General features: G+C 59.1%; 1 protein-coding gene across 2 annotated transcripts in view; it reads right to left on the reverse strand.

Moving 5' to 3' along the window:
• The window catches only part of PNPLA7 (patatin like domain 7, lysophospholipase), a 44301-nt gene that overhangs the window by 8906 nt on the left and 16889 nt on the right, over positions 1-18506 (reverse strand). For both annotated transcript variants that reach the window (XM_037036785.1, XM_037036786.1), the window contains 7 exons: positions 17320-17397; positions 16326-16531; positions 15489-15620; positions 15096-15219; positions 14674-14787; positions 12757-12826; positions 6805-6954 (listed from right to left, as the gene is read on the reverse strand). In XM_037036785.1, the coding sequence (XP_036892680.1) occupies positions 6805-6954; positions 12757-12826; positions 14674-14787; positions 15096-15219; positions 15489-15620; positions 16326-16531; positions 17320-17397 (874 nt within the window). The remainder of the gene's footprint in view (positions 1-6804; positions 6955-12756; positions 12827-14673; positions 14788-15095; positions 15220-15488; positions 15621-16325; positions 16532-17319; positions 17398-18506) is intronic.

Genomic DNA, 18506 nt, shown 5'->3' on the forward strand with positions numbered 1-18506 from the left:
CTCCGAGGGCTCACAGCCACAGGGACGAGCTTCTTTGAACTTCAGTCTCTTATTCTATACACAAAGGGCTTGAAACTCTGAAGCACTGAGACTGTGTGCTGGGGGCAGGGGACTCATAAGCTCATAAAGTGCAAGATAATACAGTTTCTCAAGAGCAGATCAGCGAGGCTGGCTGGATCCAGTGCTGTGCCGTTCAACAGCGCTGAGATGCACAGCTTCTCACATTTGTGCCTCTGAGAGCAGCAAGCATCTCCCATCTACGGCGTCTTAGTGCCCTTGTCCATAAAGTTGTCAGGACCTGCCCAATCAGCACAGCCAAGGTCAGAATCCACGGAGAGGCCGCTGGGGCTCAGAACAGCAGCCAAGACAGCACAGTCTCAGAAGGGCTGCAGAGGGCCCAGGTCTGCTGGTGCAGCAGGAGGGCTGGACACAGGCCTTCCTTCTTACCCTGCACTTGCACCAAAGCTTCTCCAAGGGCATCTGATTAACAGGTGAGATAAAGAATTCCCCAAATAAAGGTGTGCCTACAATGGTGGCTGACTCATGTGGCAGAAGGCTGTGGGTGGGGGTGCTGGGGGAGGGTGCTGTGCCGAGCTGCCAGCCTCCTCCCCAGGGGGTGGGCCCTCTGGGCACCGCAGGCACACATCTTGCCCACCCCTTGGACATCCAGGATGTGACTGGACAGGCAGGCATGTCTGGCTGCAGGAGCACTGAGGAGCCCAGCCCTGAGACCCTCAGGGGACCCGGGCTGGGCCCTACCTGCCCCTTGGTGCCCATCTCCTGGGCATGGGGGGACTCTCTGAGGCCCCCAGGGGAGTGAGGAGCCCCCAAAGGTGGTGTTCTGGCTCCCATGGCACCATCTGCAGCTCCTGCCCATCAGGAATGTGGCGACCATCCCACCCACGGGAGGGGTCTGTCTGCAGCCCAGGTGGTGCAGGCCCAAGGCTGGAGGAAACACAGACACAGTGACCACCCGCCGGGCTGCTCAACAGCTTCTCTCCCAAACCCTGGCAGCTGAAGGAGATGGAGCAACGCCTACTGAGGAAAGTGGCTGTCGGCCGAAATCTTCACTCGGCAAAAGCAGCCTTGAGAAGTGAGGGCTGCCCACACATGTGGCCACCTGACCTGGCAGAGGTGGCCCAGCCAGGCTGGGTCAGAGTTCAGTCTTTCTAAATGAGGTTCTGCTGAATTGTTTGACGTTCTAAATGAGGTCAGCTGAAGAAACCAAGAGACAAAGTGAATCTTGGCTACCTACTATCATGACCAAATCACAAAAATCAGTATCAAGATAGGAAAATAATGGATAAACTGGCCTATATCAGAATCAAGAACTTCTGTTTGCCAAAAGACATCACTGAAAGAGAGGAGGAAAATTAAAAAAAGAAAAAAGCCACAGAAAAGGGACAGTGCCTGCAGTCTTTTCATCCAAAAAAGGAATTGTAACCAGATCACAGACAGAAGTCCGCCATCGGCAGGAGAAGGTGGCACCCCAGTGACAGGCACTGATGAAGAAGGGCACCCCAACAGCCAGGCAGCAGACTTCTCTGTCCCTGAGAACTCACGTCCCTGTGTACGGAGGCCCCTGTGCACTTGCTGTCGTGCACGGGAAGGAAGTCCGCCACGGCCCGGACGCACGCTCTCCTCCAGCGCGCACAGAACATGGGGCAGGCCGGGCCTCAAAACAAGGCTCGATACACCGAAATCACACATTGTCTCTTTCTTCATCACAATGGTGTGAAACTAGAAACCAGGAGCAGGAGGAAAGTGGAAGGCGTACAAGTCTGTGGAAGTTAAACAATATACGCGACCAATGGGTCAAAGGTGAAGGAAATTAGAAAAGCCTTGAGCCCCGCCCGAGTCCATGAACACCCAGAGCTTCCTGGACGAAGTAAAGGGAGGCTGAGAGGGGTCACAGCTACAGAGATGGACATTAAGAAAAGAAAGTCCTCGGATCGGCAACTTGGCTTTGTACCTTGAGGAACTAGAAAAAGAACATCCAACTAAACTCAGAACTTCCCTAGCTGGTATAGCTCAGTTGGCCGCAGCGTCATCCTGTAACTGAAGGGTTGTAGGTTCAAACCCCAATCAGGGCACACACCTAAGTTGTGAGGAGATCCCCCATCCAGGCGCCCGTGGGGGGGCAACCCATTGATGCTTCTCTCTCACACCGGTGTTTTTCTCTCCCCACCTCCTCTAAAAAGCAATGGAAAATGTCCTCAGGTGAGGATAAAAAATAAGTAAAATAATAAAATAAACCCAGAGCTAACAGAAAGAAAAAAATAACAAAGATTAGAGATAAAATAGAGAAAATAAATGAAACCCAGGGTTGGTTCTTTGAAAGAACAGGAATGACAAATGTTTAGCAAGATGAGTAAAGAAAAAAAGAAGATTCAAATCACTAAAATAAATGGTAGGCCACTACCGACTTTACAGAAATAAAAAGGAGCATGAGAGTACTATGAATAACTGTTGAGATTATCCAATACTAACAAATTGGATAATCTGGATGAAATGGACAGGTTTCTAGAAACACAAGCCCTACCAAGAATGAATCACAGAAAACCTGCACAGACCTATCACAGGCACAAAAATCAAACCAGTAATGATGAGAATGAAACCAACAAAGAACAGCCCTGGACGCAAGAGCTCCACTGGTGAATTCTATCACATATCTAAAGAAAAATTAACACCAGTCCTCCTCACATTCTACTGAAATGCAGAGGAGAAGGGACCCTTCCCAACCTGTCCCACAGGACTGGCACCACCCTCATAACAAAGCCACTAGGAGGCAAGGACACCATAAAGGTTGCAGATGGATGACCTTTGTCAACACGGATGTAGAAACCCTCGACCAAAGGCTAGCTAAGCAAACTCAGCAGTCTGTGGGAAGGACTGTTTGCCACCACCATGTGGGACTGCCCTGGAGTGCGGGGGCAGCCCAACAGAGAAACAGCAGTCAGGGCGAAAAACCAGATTAGCAGGACGAGGGGAAGCACACACCGTCACCTCTGCTGATGCAGAAACAGCCCCGACAAACGCAACATCTTTCCATAACAAAAACACTCATTACACTGCGTTCAGAAAGAAACTTCCTCACCTGGCTGGGGAGCTAAGGAGGTCTGAGGGTCGTGCCCCTGCACCAGGGTTGCAGGCTTGATCCCTGGTCAGGGACCATACAGGAACCAACCAACAAATGTACAAATAGGTGGAACAACAAAGTGATGTCTGTCTGTCTGTCTGTCTCTCTCCCTAAAATCAATTCAGAAAAAGGAACTTCCTCAACAGACCACTGACCAGACGCCAGAGCTGCCGGCACCACACTGAAGGGGGAAGAGCAGGGGTGCTGCCTCCGCCACTGGTACTCTACACGGCTCTGTGGATGTAATTAAGCAATTAAGAAGACATAAAACGTCAAAACTGGAAAGGAAGAAGTAGAGTTATCTTGGTTTGCATACATTTTCTTATATAAAAGAAACCCCAAAAGATCCACCAAAAACTGTTACAACTAATGAACGAAGGTACAAGACACAGAACCACACAAAAGTCAGCTGATTCAGCCCTGGCTGGCGTAGCTCAGTGGATTGAGTGCAGGCCTGTGAACCACACGATTGCAGTTCGATTCCCAGTCAAGGGCACATGCCTGGGTTGCAGGCCAGTTTCCAGCAGGGGACTCACAAGAGGCAACCATACATTGATATTTCTCTCCTCTCCTCTTCCTCTCTGAAGATAAATAAATAAAATAAAGAACTTGTACTTTTTAAAAAATCAGCTGATTTCTATACACTAACAGTGAGCAATTTGAGAGAAAATTATGAAGTAATTTGTAATTATTGGCATCAAAAACAGTAAAACACTTAGGAATAAACGCAACCAAGGAGGTGGAAGGCTACAAAACAAACGCACTGGAGGGAATGAAAGGCACAGAAGGTCGGGAGACACGGTGCTGCTGAGGCGTAGGGACCGCCCAGAGCGACCTGCAGGGTCAGCGCCGTCCGGTCAGCGCCCTACCGTGTTTCTCCCAGACACGGCCGTGCACCTCCTGAGATCCAGGTGGGTCTTGGGGGCCCTGCACGGCCCAGACGACCCTGAGCCAGAACAAAGCCGAGGATGCAGACTGCCTGGTTTGCAGACTCGCTGCGAAGCTGCAGGGTGGAGGTGCTGGCTGAGGTCGGACCTGTGGGCCCCGGAGTGGGACGGTGAGCAGAACAGACCTCGAGCACATCGGTGGCCACTCCTCGGGGAAAGGGCCGGCCTTCGGCTGGACACCCACACACAAAAGAAATTACCACTACCTAACACCATACTTTCTACAAAAAATAAGCCCCCGAACAGACCCTGGATTTAAATGTAAAACTACAAGCCTTTCAGAAAAAAATGTACAAAAACAAGGCCCTAGGGCTAGGTGAAGAGGAAACACTGAAAGCATGATCCATAAAAGAAAAAATAATAGGTAACTAGACTTCCTCGAAACTCCAGGGTTTTGCCTGTGGAAGCCTGGGTTAAGAGGACGGAGGACAGCTGGAGACTGGGCAGCGCCCTTCTGAGCAAACTCCCCGCAGAGGGCGGTGTCTGCCCTGAGGGAAGGAGCCTGAAAACTCACCAGGACTCAGTGGGAAAACAAGCACGGCGCAAGCAGTCCTTCACCCAGGACTGCACGGGGCCCATGGGCTCCTGCCGCCCCATCAGCGACACTGAGGTAAACTTGGTGACCACCCCGGAGGCTGCGAGGGGCGGAGGGACGACCGCCAGCCAGGCAGCTGCTCCAGCCAGGAGCCGGAGTCATGGTAACTGGAATCTGCTCCCCACACCTCCACCCTCCTGGACGTCCACACTGGAAGCAGGGAAGCTGTGTGCATGCAAAACCCTTCCCATGCACGGTCACAGACCTCTGTTCCGAAAAGCCCACACTGGAGACCACCCCACACCCTCCGGCAGGTGAGGGGGTCAAAGAACCACGCGAATCCCCACAGTGGCCTTTCCTCGGCCGTGGGAGGGACACATCATTGCTACGCAGCATCACTCTGAGAGAAGAAAGCCCATTTCAAGAGGCCCTAGACTGCCCACCCAGGATTCTGGCGCTCAGCAGGGTGGAGAGCAGAGTCCTGGTCACCAGGGCATAGGTGCGGAAGGGGCAGCTGGAGTCCCCCACAGCATACGCGAACTACAATAGTTGGGGGGGGGCCCTTGAAAGTCTGTGTGTGTCAGCTCCACTAGTGGGGAAGGAAACCCTGAGACTGCGTTTGTTACAAGGCCTCGAGCAGGGAGGGGACGGGCCCACAGTGCCCAGAGAAGCACCCCATAAAACAGCTTTGGGTAATTGCCTGAGCGAATGCAGTCTAGAGCAAGATAAGGATTTGGGCTAACAGGCTCCCACCCATACCTACGTTCCGGCACCCGTCAATCAACTTCCTCACCCCCATCCCGCCAACTATGTAAGTCCTCAGAACAAAGGACTCTTGGCTCTTTTGCTACGTGGGGGGGGGCTCCTGGCCCCCCTTCTCTAGGCCGCCCTGCCTCTGCTCCCCCACTAGAACTGAGCACGAATGAACTCTGCCTGCACCCCAACAGGCTTGCTGATCTGTGATCCTCTACTGTGTCGACCAGAAGAACCGAGTTTCTGGGAGCTTCCCTGTAACACACAGACGCACGCACGCATAGGTGCACGTGCACACGCACACGGGTGCATTTCGAGCACACATGCATATGTGCACACATGTGCATGTGTGGGCACAGACACATGAAAATCAATGACATCCGAGGAACAGGCACAGAGCAGACAAGCGCCTTTGTCTTGGTCCCGAAGCTACAGCCACGGAACCGGGGGAAGACACGTGGACCTCTGCTGGTCTGCAGCTCCCCGTGTGCCCACCTCTTCCAGAACGAAGCCTCCTCACCAAGGGCAGAGGCTGGGCTTGAGCACCCCGTGGGCCGCGCAGGCTGGGGGAGCGCCTGGGCGCCCTCAGAACTGCCTGACCGAGGTCGGTGGGGAGCGCTCCAGGTCTGCAGTGTTTGTTATAAAACAGAAAACAAGACTAAGGGCAAGCAAGTAACGCTCTCTGTGTTGTAAAATTTCACTTTGAGAATAACTTTTGAATATCGAATGTTTATAGCAGCATCTTTTGATTTTACAAGTCGTTGTCATCTGGCTCTTGTTCAATGCTTTCTGGTATCAAGTATCTGCCTCGGGTAGAGAGCATCGTCTCGGGCATTGAATTGTTTCCCGATAGAGAACATTTGTGCGTCCACTGCAGTGTCATTGTGTCATCTTTTAAAGACGACCTCTGACACTTGGTGGAACCTGGTCACAGCAAACCGATTCACCGTCTCTCATGGCGGTGGCTCACAACTCTACAAAAACGTGTGGCTTGCTGATAATCAGGAATCAACTGTGTGCCTGGGGGAATTCCTAAGGGTTTGCAGGGACCTGACTTTCTTGCTTCTGAACCCCAAAGTTTGACAGCTTTCAGGAATTTGGAAGCATAACCCAAGCTTCCCAAACCCAGCCTGGGGCGCAGGCAGGCAGCCCCCAGCGCCTGGTCTGTGCAAGGCCCGGTGGGTGGCAGAGCCCCAGGCACCCACCCAGTGGGCCCCACGGCTCCTGAGGTGGCGGCAGGCTCAAGCGCAGCCCCCCAGCCCCCAGGCTCAGCCTCGAGGGCACCACCACCAGTCACAGCTGCAGAAGGAAAACCTGGAAGGACTGTGAGGCAGGGGGTGGGGTCGGGCCAGACCACAGGCCTGGGGGCGGCGAAGCAGGGAGGGGGGGGAGAGGGCCAGACCATAGGCCTGGGGGGGGGCGGGGCTCACCGATGGCGCTGAGGGCGTGCCGGAGCTCCAGGGCAAAGGCGGTGAGGGGCACGTCCTCGGATGCCGGCAGGATAGCCACCGTGGACAGGTTGCTGGCAGGGTTCCCCGAGTCCCACTTGCTGCCTGCAGAGTGCAGCCCAAACTGGTGACCTGGAAGCACAGGGTCATGGGTCAGTGCGAGGGGTGAACCCTGGAGGTTCTAGATGTTTCCGGAGGACACCCTGGCACAGGCAGCCTGGGGTGGAGATGAGAGACGGGCGCCTGAGCCCCTGCGGCCAACGCTCAGGCCTCACCCGCAGAGCACACCTCACGCAGCAGCGCTCGGCCCTCGGGAGGGAGCAGAGAACAGAAAACTCAAGGACATGGACGTCCCGCGGAGGCAGCAAGGCTGGTCCTGTGAACCTGCCTGCCTGCCAGCGCCGGCCTCCGTTCCAGAAACGATAAACAACATGGCCCTCAGGGTCGACAGGCGCGTTTGTGTCAGGGGACAAGTTGGAGGGGGCGCAGCCCCCCGCCCTGAGACGCCACACCCACGCCCATTGGAGGGTCATGGGCAGAAGTTCATTTCCAACAGCAAAGTCACTTCTTGGACGGCAGCATCTCCTGTCCTCACCAAGGGGTGTCTCACCCCTCCTGCCAGCCACCTGCCCCACGGACCCTGGCCTCCTGCGGCCAGGCCACACCAAGGGCTCTCCCCCCGGCTTCCTGACTGCTCACCCCCCAGCCCAGTTGTCCTGTTCCTGCACAGACCCCCTGACCCCAGAGTGTGTGGCCAGGCACGTGCCCTGGACACACAGAAAGGCCCAGCTGCCCGGGGGTGGGTCCACTGTGGCTCTGCCGTGCCCTGCCGCCCTGGTGGTGGGTGGCGGTCCCCACGGCACAGAGTGGACCGTAATGGGGGATGCAGGAGGGGGTGGGGCGGTGCTGGGAGCTAATCGGGGGCAGGGGGAGAAAAGTGCGGCTGCACTCGGGCAGCAGAGGGCCCCTCTCACGGGTTCGCCTGCACCCTCCTCGGGACGCCCTCCTCCGTCTTTCCAGTGACCTCTGCCGACACTGCCCTCCCCGTGAGGAAGCCGAGGGTTGACCACGAGCCCCACCACACATGGGGCCCTGGTCCTGGCCCCGCGGCAGGAGCCCAGGGACGCACCCCTCAGAGGGGCACCCGGAGCTGGGGACCCTGGCTCTTGGAGGGTCTGCTGACGCCACCAAAGCAGCAGTGACCCTGCTGCTCCCTGGCTCCAGGCAGGTGGGGTCCTTCCCTCCCCCTCCCCATCGGGTGCCGCGTCCAGGGCAGCTCTCCAGGGGCCCCCCCAGCACTCGGCAGACACCCACAGCAGGGTGGACCCCCACTCTCCAGCCCTGTGCCAGCAAGCAGAGGCAGCACCCCCACTACAAGGGGGCGATCACGGAGGTGGGGCCGAGATAGAAAGTCTCCGAATCCAAGTGTGAAGTTCCTGGCTTGCTCCCAAGGAGCCCACGCACCACAGGGCAGGGCCTGGGAGAGCAACAGGGCCAGCCATTGCGCGGGTGCTGGGCTGCGCATGGGCCGGGCCCCGGCCAGGATGCACAGGCCTTGGGAGTCAGCCCACACTCAAACCCATTCTGGGAACGAGGCCAGGACATGCCCGGTGCGTGTGGGCACACTGGCAGTCCGCCAAAGCAGGGTCTGGTGGGGAGCGCCGTCTCTCGACGGAACACTCAAAGTGTGGGTGCACCTCCCGTCGCCAGTGTGCCGAGAGCCAGGAGACCCGCAGCCGGAGCGAGAACAGACGCCAACAGGCACGAGTGACAGCACATCACAGGGACTGCCCGTCACGACAAGAAAGCCGTGGTCGTAACCAGAGAGAAACGGCGAACGCACGCAGTCTTGAAACAGGTGCAGAAATGTAACAACTGAGACAAAAAATTTTAAAACTTTCTGGACAGACTGAAGAGCAGGAGCAAGATCAAGGATCAGCCAAGGACCTCGGAGACGGATCAGAAGAAACCCCTCGGCTGAGCACAGACGTGGGAGCAGAGCCGGGGCGACGGCAGTGGTCCCGCACGGGCAGCCGCGCAATTCCCGGAGAGCAGAAGGGGTCCAGGGCTGAGGAATGCTCAAAGAACAAAGGACGAAACTTCACAAATTTGGGGAAAGATACAAACCTGCAATTCCAGAAGCAAATGTAGGAAGATGAGCAAAACCCAAACGGGACGAACCCAAAGCAATTAACGCCCAGACACAGAGTCGAATTCCTAAACCTGAAGCCAACGACACGTTGGGCTGCAGGCTGAGAGCACAGTGCCGTGCCCCATCCCAGGGACAGGCTGCACGTCGGGACCCCGTGCGGCTCTGGCGGTCGGAAGGCAGGGCGCACACCATGGGCCGTGGAAAGGGCCTCAGGGTGAAGGTGGAGCAGAGCCGGCGGTGATGGCAAGTGACGGGGGTGAAGAGCACCTCTGTGGACGCAGCTTCTTCGGAGAGAAGGGAGGGGGCTGGGGCAGCCTGGGACCGGGGCGACAGAAGAGGGACTGGGAAGGCAGGTTTTGGACGCTTGTCCCAAGCGTCAGACACACCTGACAGCTCAGAGCAAAAGTCACAACACTGTGCAAGGGCTTCTCACTCCACGCACGCAGAGGTGATGCTTCTCAGCCACGGCACTGGGGGCACTGGGGGCAGAGTGCCTCGGCCAAACAGCAACAAGCGCCCACACTGCACTGACGTGAGGCGGTGCCGGCGGGAGAGGCAGGACGGGCCCCTGCAGAGGAGATGGGAGCGAGGAAGGGAGCACTGGGGGAAGGGGAGGACAGAAAACCGCAGTGACGCGGCAGGCGCCCTGACCTGTGGACGACGGCATCGGACGTGAACGGGCTGGACACGAGGACACAGGCTGTCAGAGGACAGGCCACAGCCCAACTCCGTGCTCCCCCCCGGAAGCCTGCCTCCCACACAGCTGTGCCAGCCGGGTGGAGAGGGTGGCGCAGGCGCACACAGCTCGCCTCCTCCCACATTAAAATTGCAACTAAAACACAGAACCACTGTCACTCAGAACCGTCAGAGATCAAGGTGAAGGGAAGTCTGGCAACCACGGAGTTAGGGAAACCACGTCCATCCAGACTGGTGGGAGGGGCGCAGATGCAGAACGCGCTGGTCCCACACCCACACGTAGTGGGTAAACATTCCAGAGAGATCTCAGGGGTGAGGTTTCCCAGCCGCACACCGGGCCCCCCAGCCCAGGGTTCCAGTGCCAGGAAGGTAAGTCCTCACAACTTCTGGCTGCAAAACCCAGCAGGGATTGAGTCGGTGGAAGAAACTCCTGGAGCCCCAAGCAGTTCCCCTTCCAGAACCCACACACCCCTGGCTGGTGTAGCTCAGTGGATTGGGCCTGTGAACCAGACAATCACGGTTCGATTCCCAGTCAGGGCACATGCCTGGGTTGCAGGCCAGTTCCCTGCAGGGGATGCACAAGAAGCAACCATACATTGATGTTTCTCTTCCTCTCTCCTTTCCTTCCCCTCTAAAGATAAATGAATAATATTTAAAAAAAAAAAGAACCCACACACGACTCACCTGCTCAGACTCCCTGAGCTCCAGGACCAGGATGGCAGCTTGAAGGGTACCAGGGGCACACAGGGAGGAACAGGCGTCTGGTACTCGGGCAAGCACAAACCATTGTCCCTTTACTGAGCCACTAAGCCAGCAAGCTGGTGCCACATCTGAGACTCCATCAACCTGGCTAACGGATTGACCCACCTTAGAGATCCCCAGAGAGTCTGTCCCACCCAACTTACAAAACCCAAGCTGCTTTTTCCTAAATCCTCTCAAACAAACACAGCTGGCCTCACCGAACCCCAGGCCCAGCATGGCAGCAGCCAGCCCAGATTCACAGCTTGGCTTCCCTTGGGAATCTCAGGCCCAGCACAAGGAGCAGCCATCTCAGATTGCCCTGTAGCTCAGGCAGGAGGCCCCGGGCAGAACACAGGTGGGGACTGACCTCGGCCTGAGCCACCCGGGAAACCCCAGGGCCAGCACACCCAGTGTGCTGCTACAGACCACACTGGAGCACCCCCACCCTGCCCCTGCACAGCTGATCCTCCCTGGAGAGCAGAGGCTGGTGGTCAGTGGTCACAGCCAGTCCTTGTAGCTGACCGGCCTGGGTAACTACCTCCCATTGACCTGCCAACAGCAACCGAGGCTCAACTACAAGAGGAGGGTGTACTCAGCCCACACGAAGGGCGCACCTGGAGTATTCAACTGGACGATCGGGGAGTGCCACTGGACCCCACAGGACACCTACTGCATTGGGTCACGCTACCAAGACACAGAGTCAGAGCAGCTCTGCCCAAAACAAAGAAACAAACACAGGGAGGCTGCCAAAATGAGGGGACAAAGAAACATGGCCCCAATGAAAGAACAGATCAAATCTCCAGAAAAACAGCTAAACAAAATAGAGATGAGCAACCTGTCAGACTCAGAGTTCCACACACTGGTGATCAGGATGCTCGAGGAACTCAGTGAGGACCCCAGCAGCACAGAAAAGACCCGGTCAGAAATGAAGGATACACTAACTGAAATAAAGAACAATTTACAGGGAAACATTAGTAGAGTGGATGGAGCCGAGAATCCAATCAATGACTTGGAACATAAAGAAACAAAACACTACCTCGCAGAACAACAAGAAGAAAAAAGAATCGAAAAAGAATATGAGGTTAGTAAAAGCAGCCTCTGGGACAACTTCAATCATTCCAACATTCACATCATAGGGGAGCCAGAAGGAGAAGAGAAAGGGCAAGAAATGGGAAATCTATCTGAAAAAATAGTGAAAGAAAATTCCCCCAATTTGGTGAAGGAAATAGACATGCAAGTCCAGGAAGCACAGAGTCCCAAACAAGATGGATGCAAAGAGGCCACTCCAGGACACATCGTAGTTAAAATGCCAAAGGTTAAAGACAACAAGAGAATCCTAAAAGCAGTGAGAAAAAAGAAGTTAGGTCCTGGAAGGCTGCCAGTGGTAGGGAGGTTGGGGTGATGGGGAAAGAGGTGAGGGAATCAAGAAGTACAAACAGCTGGTGTAGCTCAGGGGTTTGAGCACAGGCTTGAGAACCATAGGGTTAGTGGTTCGATTCCCAGTCAGGGCACATGCCTGGGTTGCAGGCCACGTCCCCAGTGGGGGGTGGACGAGAGGCAACCACACACTGATGTTTCTCTCCCTCTCTCCCTCCCTTCCCCTCTCTCTAAAAATAAATACGTTTATAAAATTAGAAGAAGTCCAAATAGGTAGCAGCCCCGAGGATGTAAAGCACAGGGGATGGAGCAGCCAAAGAACTTGCATGCGTGACCCACGGACACAAGGGTGGGGGTGGCCTGAGGGAGTGAGGGCTGCTGGGTGGAGGGGGCAGAGGGGGAATCAGGACACCTGTAACTGCATAATCAGTAAAACATAATTCAAGAGAAAAATAAAATAAAATGAACCCCCATCCCAGAAAAAGTAAACTGAGGCAGACATGCCGTGTCTGCCCAGGACTGCGACCTCCCTGGGCATAGGGTCTTGGCAAGTGGGGCCACCTGAGAGGAGCCCCCCAGTAAGGCTGGCTCCTGCTGCCCCCTCTGCCAGCCCCACAGCACGTCTACATGCCTGTCCCCTGTCCCCTCACCCCTCCGGGGTCCGTAGTGGACAAGCTGGGACACAGGGCTGCCCGGACAAAAGCACTGCCCTCCTGCAGCTCACAGGCCAGTACAGGAGGGACAACACAGCTCCCGGGGGAGACACGCGGCATCAAGCAGTTGCCTGGCGGGGACCGATGCTGCTGGGAAACACGAAGGTGACCGGGGAACCGAGGGGCCGGGAGCACGGGCCCAGGGGGGCGGGGGGCATGCTGAGTTGGCAGCTGGGGCAGAGGGGGCAGTAGGCCAAAGCAGGGGTCCCAGGACGGCCAGCAGGCTGCAGCCGGAGCCCCGGCCAGTGGACTCACCGGGCGCAGTCCCCTGCTGGAGGCTGCCTAGGATCTTCTCGCCCAGGAGATGGATCAGCCGAGTCACAACCTGGGGTGAAATCACTCATTTTAGACCAGGAAGCAAAGGCGTCCCGGACCCGTGTTTTCAGAGCCACCATAGCTGCCAATAGCTCCGGCCCATGGGTGGGCGACAGGCCTCACGCCGCGTGATGAGACCTCACACAGTCCTGTTCTGCCTGGACCAGGACGAGAGTCAGTCCTCTGCCTAGCGTCTCCCTGTCTGTGCCCCGTCTGTCAGTCACCCAGGGGACGGCTGCTCCTGGCAGGGGAGTCCTGTCCTGCGAGGGACTGGGGCTTGCTGCCCACACTGGGCAGAGCCTTTCTGACTGACCTTAACCTTGAGAACTTTGCTCTGGCTCGTGTGTCTTAGTGGACTGAGCACCAGCCTGCGACCCAGTTCCATTCCCAGTCAGGGCACGTGCCTGGGTTGCAGGCCAGGTCCCCAGTTGAGGGAATGTGAGAGGCAACCACACACTCATGTTACTCTCTCTCCCTTCCCCTCTAAAGATAAATAAATAAAATCTTTAAAAATAAAAAAGAACTCTGCAATTTAACTGGGAGTCTGTTCTGTTTCCATTTCTACTTGGTAAGAAGGACTAGGGTGCAGGTGGCAAACACCAGGCCCGGGGGCCGAACCCGGCCCTCCACCTTGTTTTATCCAGCCCGGCTCCGGGTTTCTACCCGGCGGCAACACCGAGCTCTTGCTTAACTGTTAAGGAGGAGTTACATTCACGCAGTCCTAACATTGCATTCAGCCCTTTGAAGGCAACCTCGAGGCTGATGTGGCCCCCAGTGAAAGGGAGTTGGACGCCCCTGGACTAAGGAAATGCTGGGTTTGGTCCTGCGGATCTCGACGCCCACAACCCCACCAACTTTGCTCCGCGGTTCTCCGGTGAAGAAAAAGACACGCGCGTCATCTGCAGCCACGGCCTCACCCCTCCTCCGAACGTGTGCCGAGGTTCAGGCTCCCAACTCTCCGCGTCGGCCGACGTTCCGGTCGGAACAGCCCTGAGATGTGAGAGGTTCCCTTCCCTCCTATTCACTTAGCGTTTGTTACGACTGGCTGGATTTCGTCAAACGCCTCGATGCAACCGCAGCCCTTTGGACTTCTGCCACAGCTCACCCTATTGAATGGCCTCCCGTCATCGGACTAACGCTCCCTGAACCAGACACGCCTTCACAGCTGACTCGCCAGCACGGATCACGGCTGTGGCGCTAAGAGACCCGGTTCAAGTTTTGTTGTTTTTACCGAGTTTCTGTATTAAGCTCCGGTTCGAGTCACACGATCCACAGGTGAGTTTCCTACTCGTTCCAGAACAGAGAGGTCTGCACGGCACCTACAGGCCTTGTGTGCTGATGGGCACGGCCAGGCCTCACGCCCCTTCTCCCAGACCCCGAGAGGCAGGGACATCCAGGTCGGACCGCCCGCCACAGCAGCAGCCCAGGGGCAGGGCCGGCTCCCACGCTGACCCTGGACGCCCGCCTCACGCACCCCGACCCCACGCTGCAGGCAGGGGAGCCCGCACTGTGATCGCACCTGCCTGTGCCTGCAGCCAACCCCTCCCCGGTGACAAGTGCAGCGTGGCCTGGGAGATGGCAGGTCTGGGTGTGGCCTCAGGACCACAGTGCTCAGCAGGCTTCACTCTGCATCACCCTCCCTCCCCTTGCCGTCAACTGGGCCGCCCGTTCTGAGGCCCGCGTTCCCCCTCAGAACCGTGGAACCTGTCTGCTCCGGACTCTCTTGCCCTGGGCCACACTCTGGCCCCAGAACAGACGCCCCCGCCCGGGCACGGTGGTCTCCCGGCGCAGGCGCCCTGCTCCCCGAGGAGCCCTGCTCTCCCAGAGCAGGCGCCCTGCTCCCACGCGGAGCCTCACCTGTGGGTACCGGCGCTTGATGGACGTCAGGGCCCCGGCCGGCAGCGTGGCCAGCTCAGAGTCTCGCACAGCGTGCACCGTGGTCGCCCTGGGTTGGCGGGTGAGCGTCTCCACCTGCAGGGGAGGCGACGTGACCGTGCTGCGTGCCTGCAGCCCCACACCCCGAAGCAGAGGGTGGACCTCAGGGCGGCGCTTCCCGAAAGCGGGTGCAGGTGGGACTCCTGGGGCAGGGCCCCCACCCCTGCCAGCCTCCCTGGAGACCTTTGGCCCTTGGATCCCACCATGCTGCGGCCCGGGCGAGCCTGCGACAGGAAACGGAAAGCTGCAGGGCAGCCCCTGTTGTGCCTGCCGAGCAGGCCAGGAGCCAGACGGGGCCAGGCATCACCCCAGGGCAGGGCCCAGCGGGCGGCCCCCCAGCCTACCACGCCGATGAGGTCTCCCCGGCCATACTCCCCGGCCAGGCGCTTTTTGAGGTCGTCCTGACGGATCACCGAGCGCAGCCGGCCACTGAGGACGATGTACGTGCAGTCCGACTTGTCCCCCTGCCTGCGGAGACAGTGGCTGCAGTGGGCAGGGCACCCCCAGGCCACACCACGAGGTCAAGAGAGGGATGCAGTCTTCTCAGACGCCGCCGTGGTGCTGCCTCTGGGGCTGCTTTCAAGGAGGCTGCGGTTTGCCTACGTGTGTCCGGGTGTGTGCATGTGAGCCGGAGCCCGGGCAGTGTGTCAGGAGAAGCCCTGGGGAGCCATGCCTGGCAGGCCCCTCCTTGGGGAGCTCTGCCCCACCGCACAGCCCCTGCGCGTCCCTGTGCCCACCTGTACACGGCGCGCCCGGCTTCCACCTCCATCCAGTCCAGGGCAAAGTCGATCTGCCGCACAAAGGGCGACATGCGCTTCACGACCGTATGTGCAATGGCCAGGACGACGTTTGGCTGCTTCCGCATGATCCTGCCGGACCAGCCCAGGGTCACTCCAGCCCGTGTCCTGCAGCCGACCCCTCCAGCCCCGCCCCATCCCTCCAGGTCATGGCACTTGAGAGTACGCAGCACCTGCCACCCCCGCTTATCAAACTGAGACGTCCACTGAGCAGGTGACATGGGCGGACCAGGGGCCACACGACACGGCACGGAGCCCCGTCACTCCGCTGGCCCCATCTGCCTCGTATGTCCCGAGCCCACAAAGTCCCTGCCAGCTGTCACCCACCCCCAGGTGTCGTGGGTGGCGGGGGGACAGGCAGCAAGAGGGCTGTGGGCAGAGCCCTCAGGCCCGAAGCCCCAGGTGGGATGAGGACCCTTGGGAGGGAGGGGATGACGGCCGCTGGGCAGGAGGCGCCCCGCCAGGGGCTCAGGCTGTGAGCACACAGACACGCTTGGGGACAGACGCACGCACACTCAAGGCCCCGCAGGGATGGGGCCACGCTCCCCCAGGCTGCTCCGCATCTGGGCCTGGCAGGGCTGGTGGGGCTGACCAGGGGCCTCGTCCAGCCCAGGAGACCGGCTGCCCTGAGAAGGCGCTGAGTGTGCCTCAGCTTCCAGAGGCCCAGGGACACGGTGGCCGCCCCGCCCTCCTGCTAGGACACCCGTCGCCTCAGGACAGGCAGGGCAGGGCCTGTGAGACACCGGGTGGGCCCCATGGTGGGCCGGTGGGACTCACTCGTAGACGTGGGCCTTGGAGATGCTCAGGAAGCTGCAGGCGCGGTTGGCCTTGATGGTGAAGATGAGCGGCTCGCCCGTGAGCACGGCCAGCTGGCCCACCAGCTCCCCGGGCCGCGCGACGAACAGGCAGCTGTCCTCCTCGCTGTCGATCTTGCGCTGGGACACGTGCAGTAGCCCGGAGACCACGAAGATGACGTTCACGTCCTGGCAGGACGGGCCCAGGTCAGCCGCACCCCGTCCCCGGAGGCCAGCCTCTCAGGTACACGCCGCCCCCACCCCCACCCCTGCCCTGCCCCAGCTCACCACGAGGTCGGGATGTGGTCTCTCTCCCTGCCCAGCACCCCTGCCCTCTGCCCAGCCTGGACGGGTCTGCCTCTGATGTCAGCTGGCAGACCCCCACCCCCCGCTGCCTTGCACACACCACAGGCGTTTGGGATCCAACATCGGCAAATGTGCCCCCGAAACGGCTTCGACGCCGACCCCACACCTGTGTCCATCCTGTGGCCTCTTTCCAAACCCACTCCCCCTCCCCCACCGGGCTGAGGCTCTTCGGTCTGCACAGGAGGGGGCCGGGGCGGCAGGTGCCCAAACGGGCGGCTCGGGGCAGAGGCATGCCGCCCAGTGTGGGCTGCTGGGGGACAGGCCGAGGGATCTCCACCGAAGACCCAGAGCCTCCGGGTGCGGGAAGTCAGCCAGCTGTCTACTTCCTCCGAGGGAAGGACAGAAACGCAGGAAGAGAGGGACGGGGCGAGGACAGAGCCGCCGACGCCCGTGGGTGTCTCAGGGAGAGTGCTCAGGAGGCCTGAAGCTGCCCTCGGGCCTCCACGGCCTGCGTGGGGCTGTTCTCCACGCCCCGTGTCCCATTCGGCCCAGCTGGCCCCCTGCCGACGCCTGAGTCACCTGGGCCTGGATACCTTCTCTGCAGTGGGTGAGCGGGACCCAGAACACCGGGCGCCTGTGATGGTCCCTTCAGACTGTGGTTTTCCCCTCACCTGGTCTCCCTGCCTGGACACCACCGTGCCCGCTGGGACATGGAGAAATGTCACCCGGCCGTCTAACAGGGAAGGGTCCTGAAAGCAGAGACATGGAGCCGGCATAAGGGACTGGGAGGGGCGGCCTGCTCCCCTAGGAGGCAGAGTGGATGCGGGGCACAGCCACCCTCCAGCACGGGCACTGAGGTGGCCCGGGCCAGAGACCCCAGTGCGGCTGCGCCCAGTGTCTGACGCGACCTCGGTGCCCTGGTGGGACGGAGAGGATGCGGTGAGAGGGCGTCCCCTCTAGCGTCTGAGGCAGAGCTGATGGAGGCGCAAGGGCACCGGCTGGGACGCACCACCCCCGTGCCAGGCGTCTGGGCAGCTGAGAGCTGGGGGGGGGGGCGGGCAGGGAGTGGCGGGGGGTGTATCCCTGCAAACACCAGTGTGGGGAACACAGAGCAAGCCCTGGACAAGCAGGGCTCTGCCGGGACACAGCGTGGAGCGAAGCCCCGTGGACAGCCCCTCTGCACGGGCTCTGCCCCCAGTGAGAAGCAGCTCAGGAGTCGGGGCCGCCGCGGGGGAGGCTGGTGCCAGCGGCCAGCTGAGCATGAATGGAACGGGACATCCACGTCCAAGCACGGGAGGGCTTTGCATGTGGAGCCTTGCAGGAGGCCAGCACGCGGTCCCCTCAGTCTGGGGGGCGGGGGAGAGAGCCAGGGGCAGGGCCGCGTCTGTGAGTTCACGCTGACCGCCATCCAGCAGGCCCGGACAGGCAGACGGAAGCGGCCTGGAGCTCCACGCCTTTGAGCAGGAGGAAACCCGCACCCATCTGGGCAGAGCAGAACCACGTGTCCCCACACGGAGAGGGGGGTGCGTCCTTGGAGCAGCGCGGGGACCCCCGTCCGGGGAGGCCCCCAGCCCTCATCATTCCTCCCAGCACTGGCCCAAAAGGAAACCCAGTCGGGACACCGTGTGGTGCCTTAGGTGCAGGTGACAAAAACTCCAGAAGCCCCTTTCCCCGCCCTGGCCGGGTGGCCCCGTCAGTTGGTTGCAGCATCGTCCCGTGCACCAGAGGCTGTGGGTTTGACCCCAGACTGGGGCACGCATGGATTGATGTTTCTCGCTCCCTCGCTCTAAAATCAGTAAGGCACGTCCTCGGGTGAGGACTTTTTTTTAAAGCCCCTTTTTCTGAGCAAGAAGGAGGC

The sequence above is a fragment of the Sturnira hondurensis genome, unplaced genomic scaffold (assembly GCF_014824575.4).
Source record: "Sturnira hondurensis isolate 20B ecotype Veracruz unplaced genomic scaffold, ASM1482457v3 Scaffold0022908, whole genome shotgun sequence".
NCBI lineage: Eukaryota > Metazoa > Chordata > Mammalia > Chiroptera > Phyllostomidae > Sturnira > Sturnira hondurensis.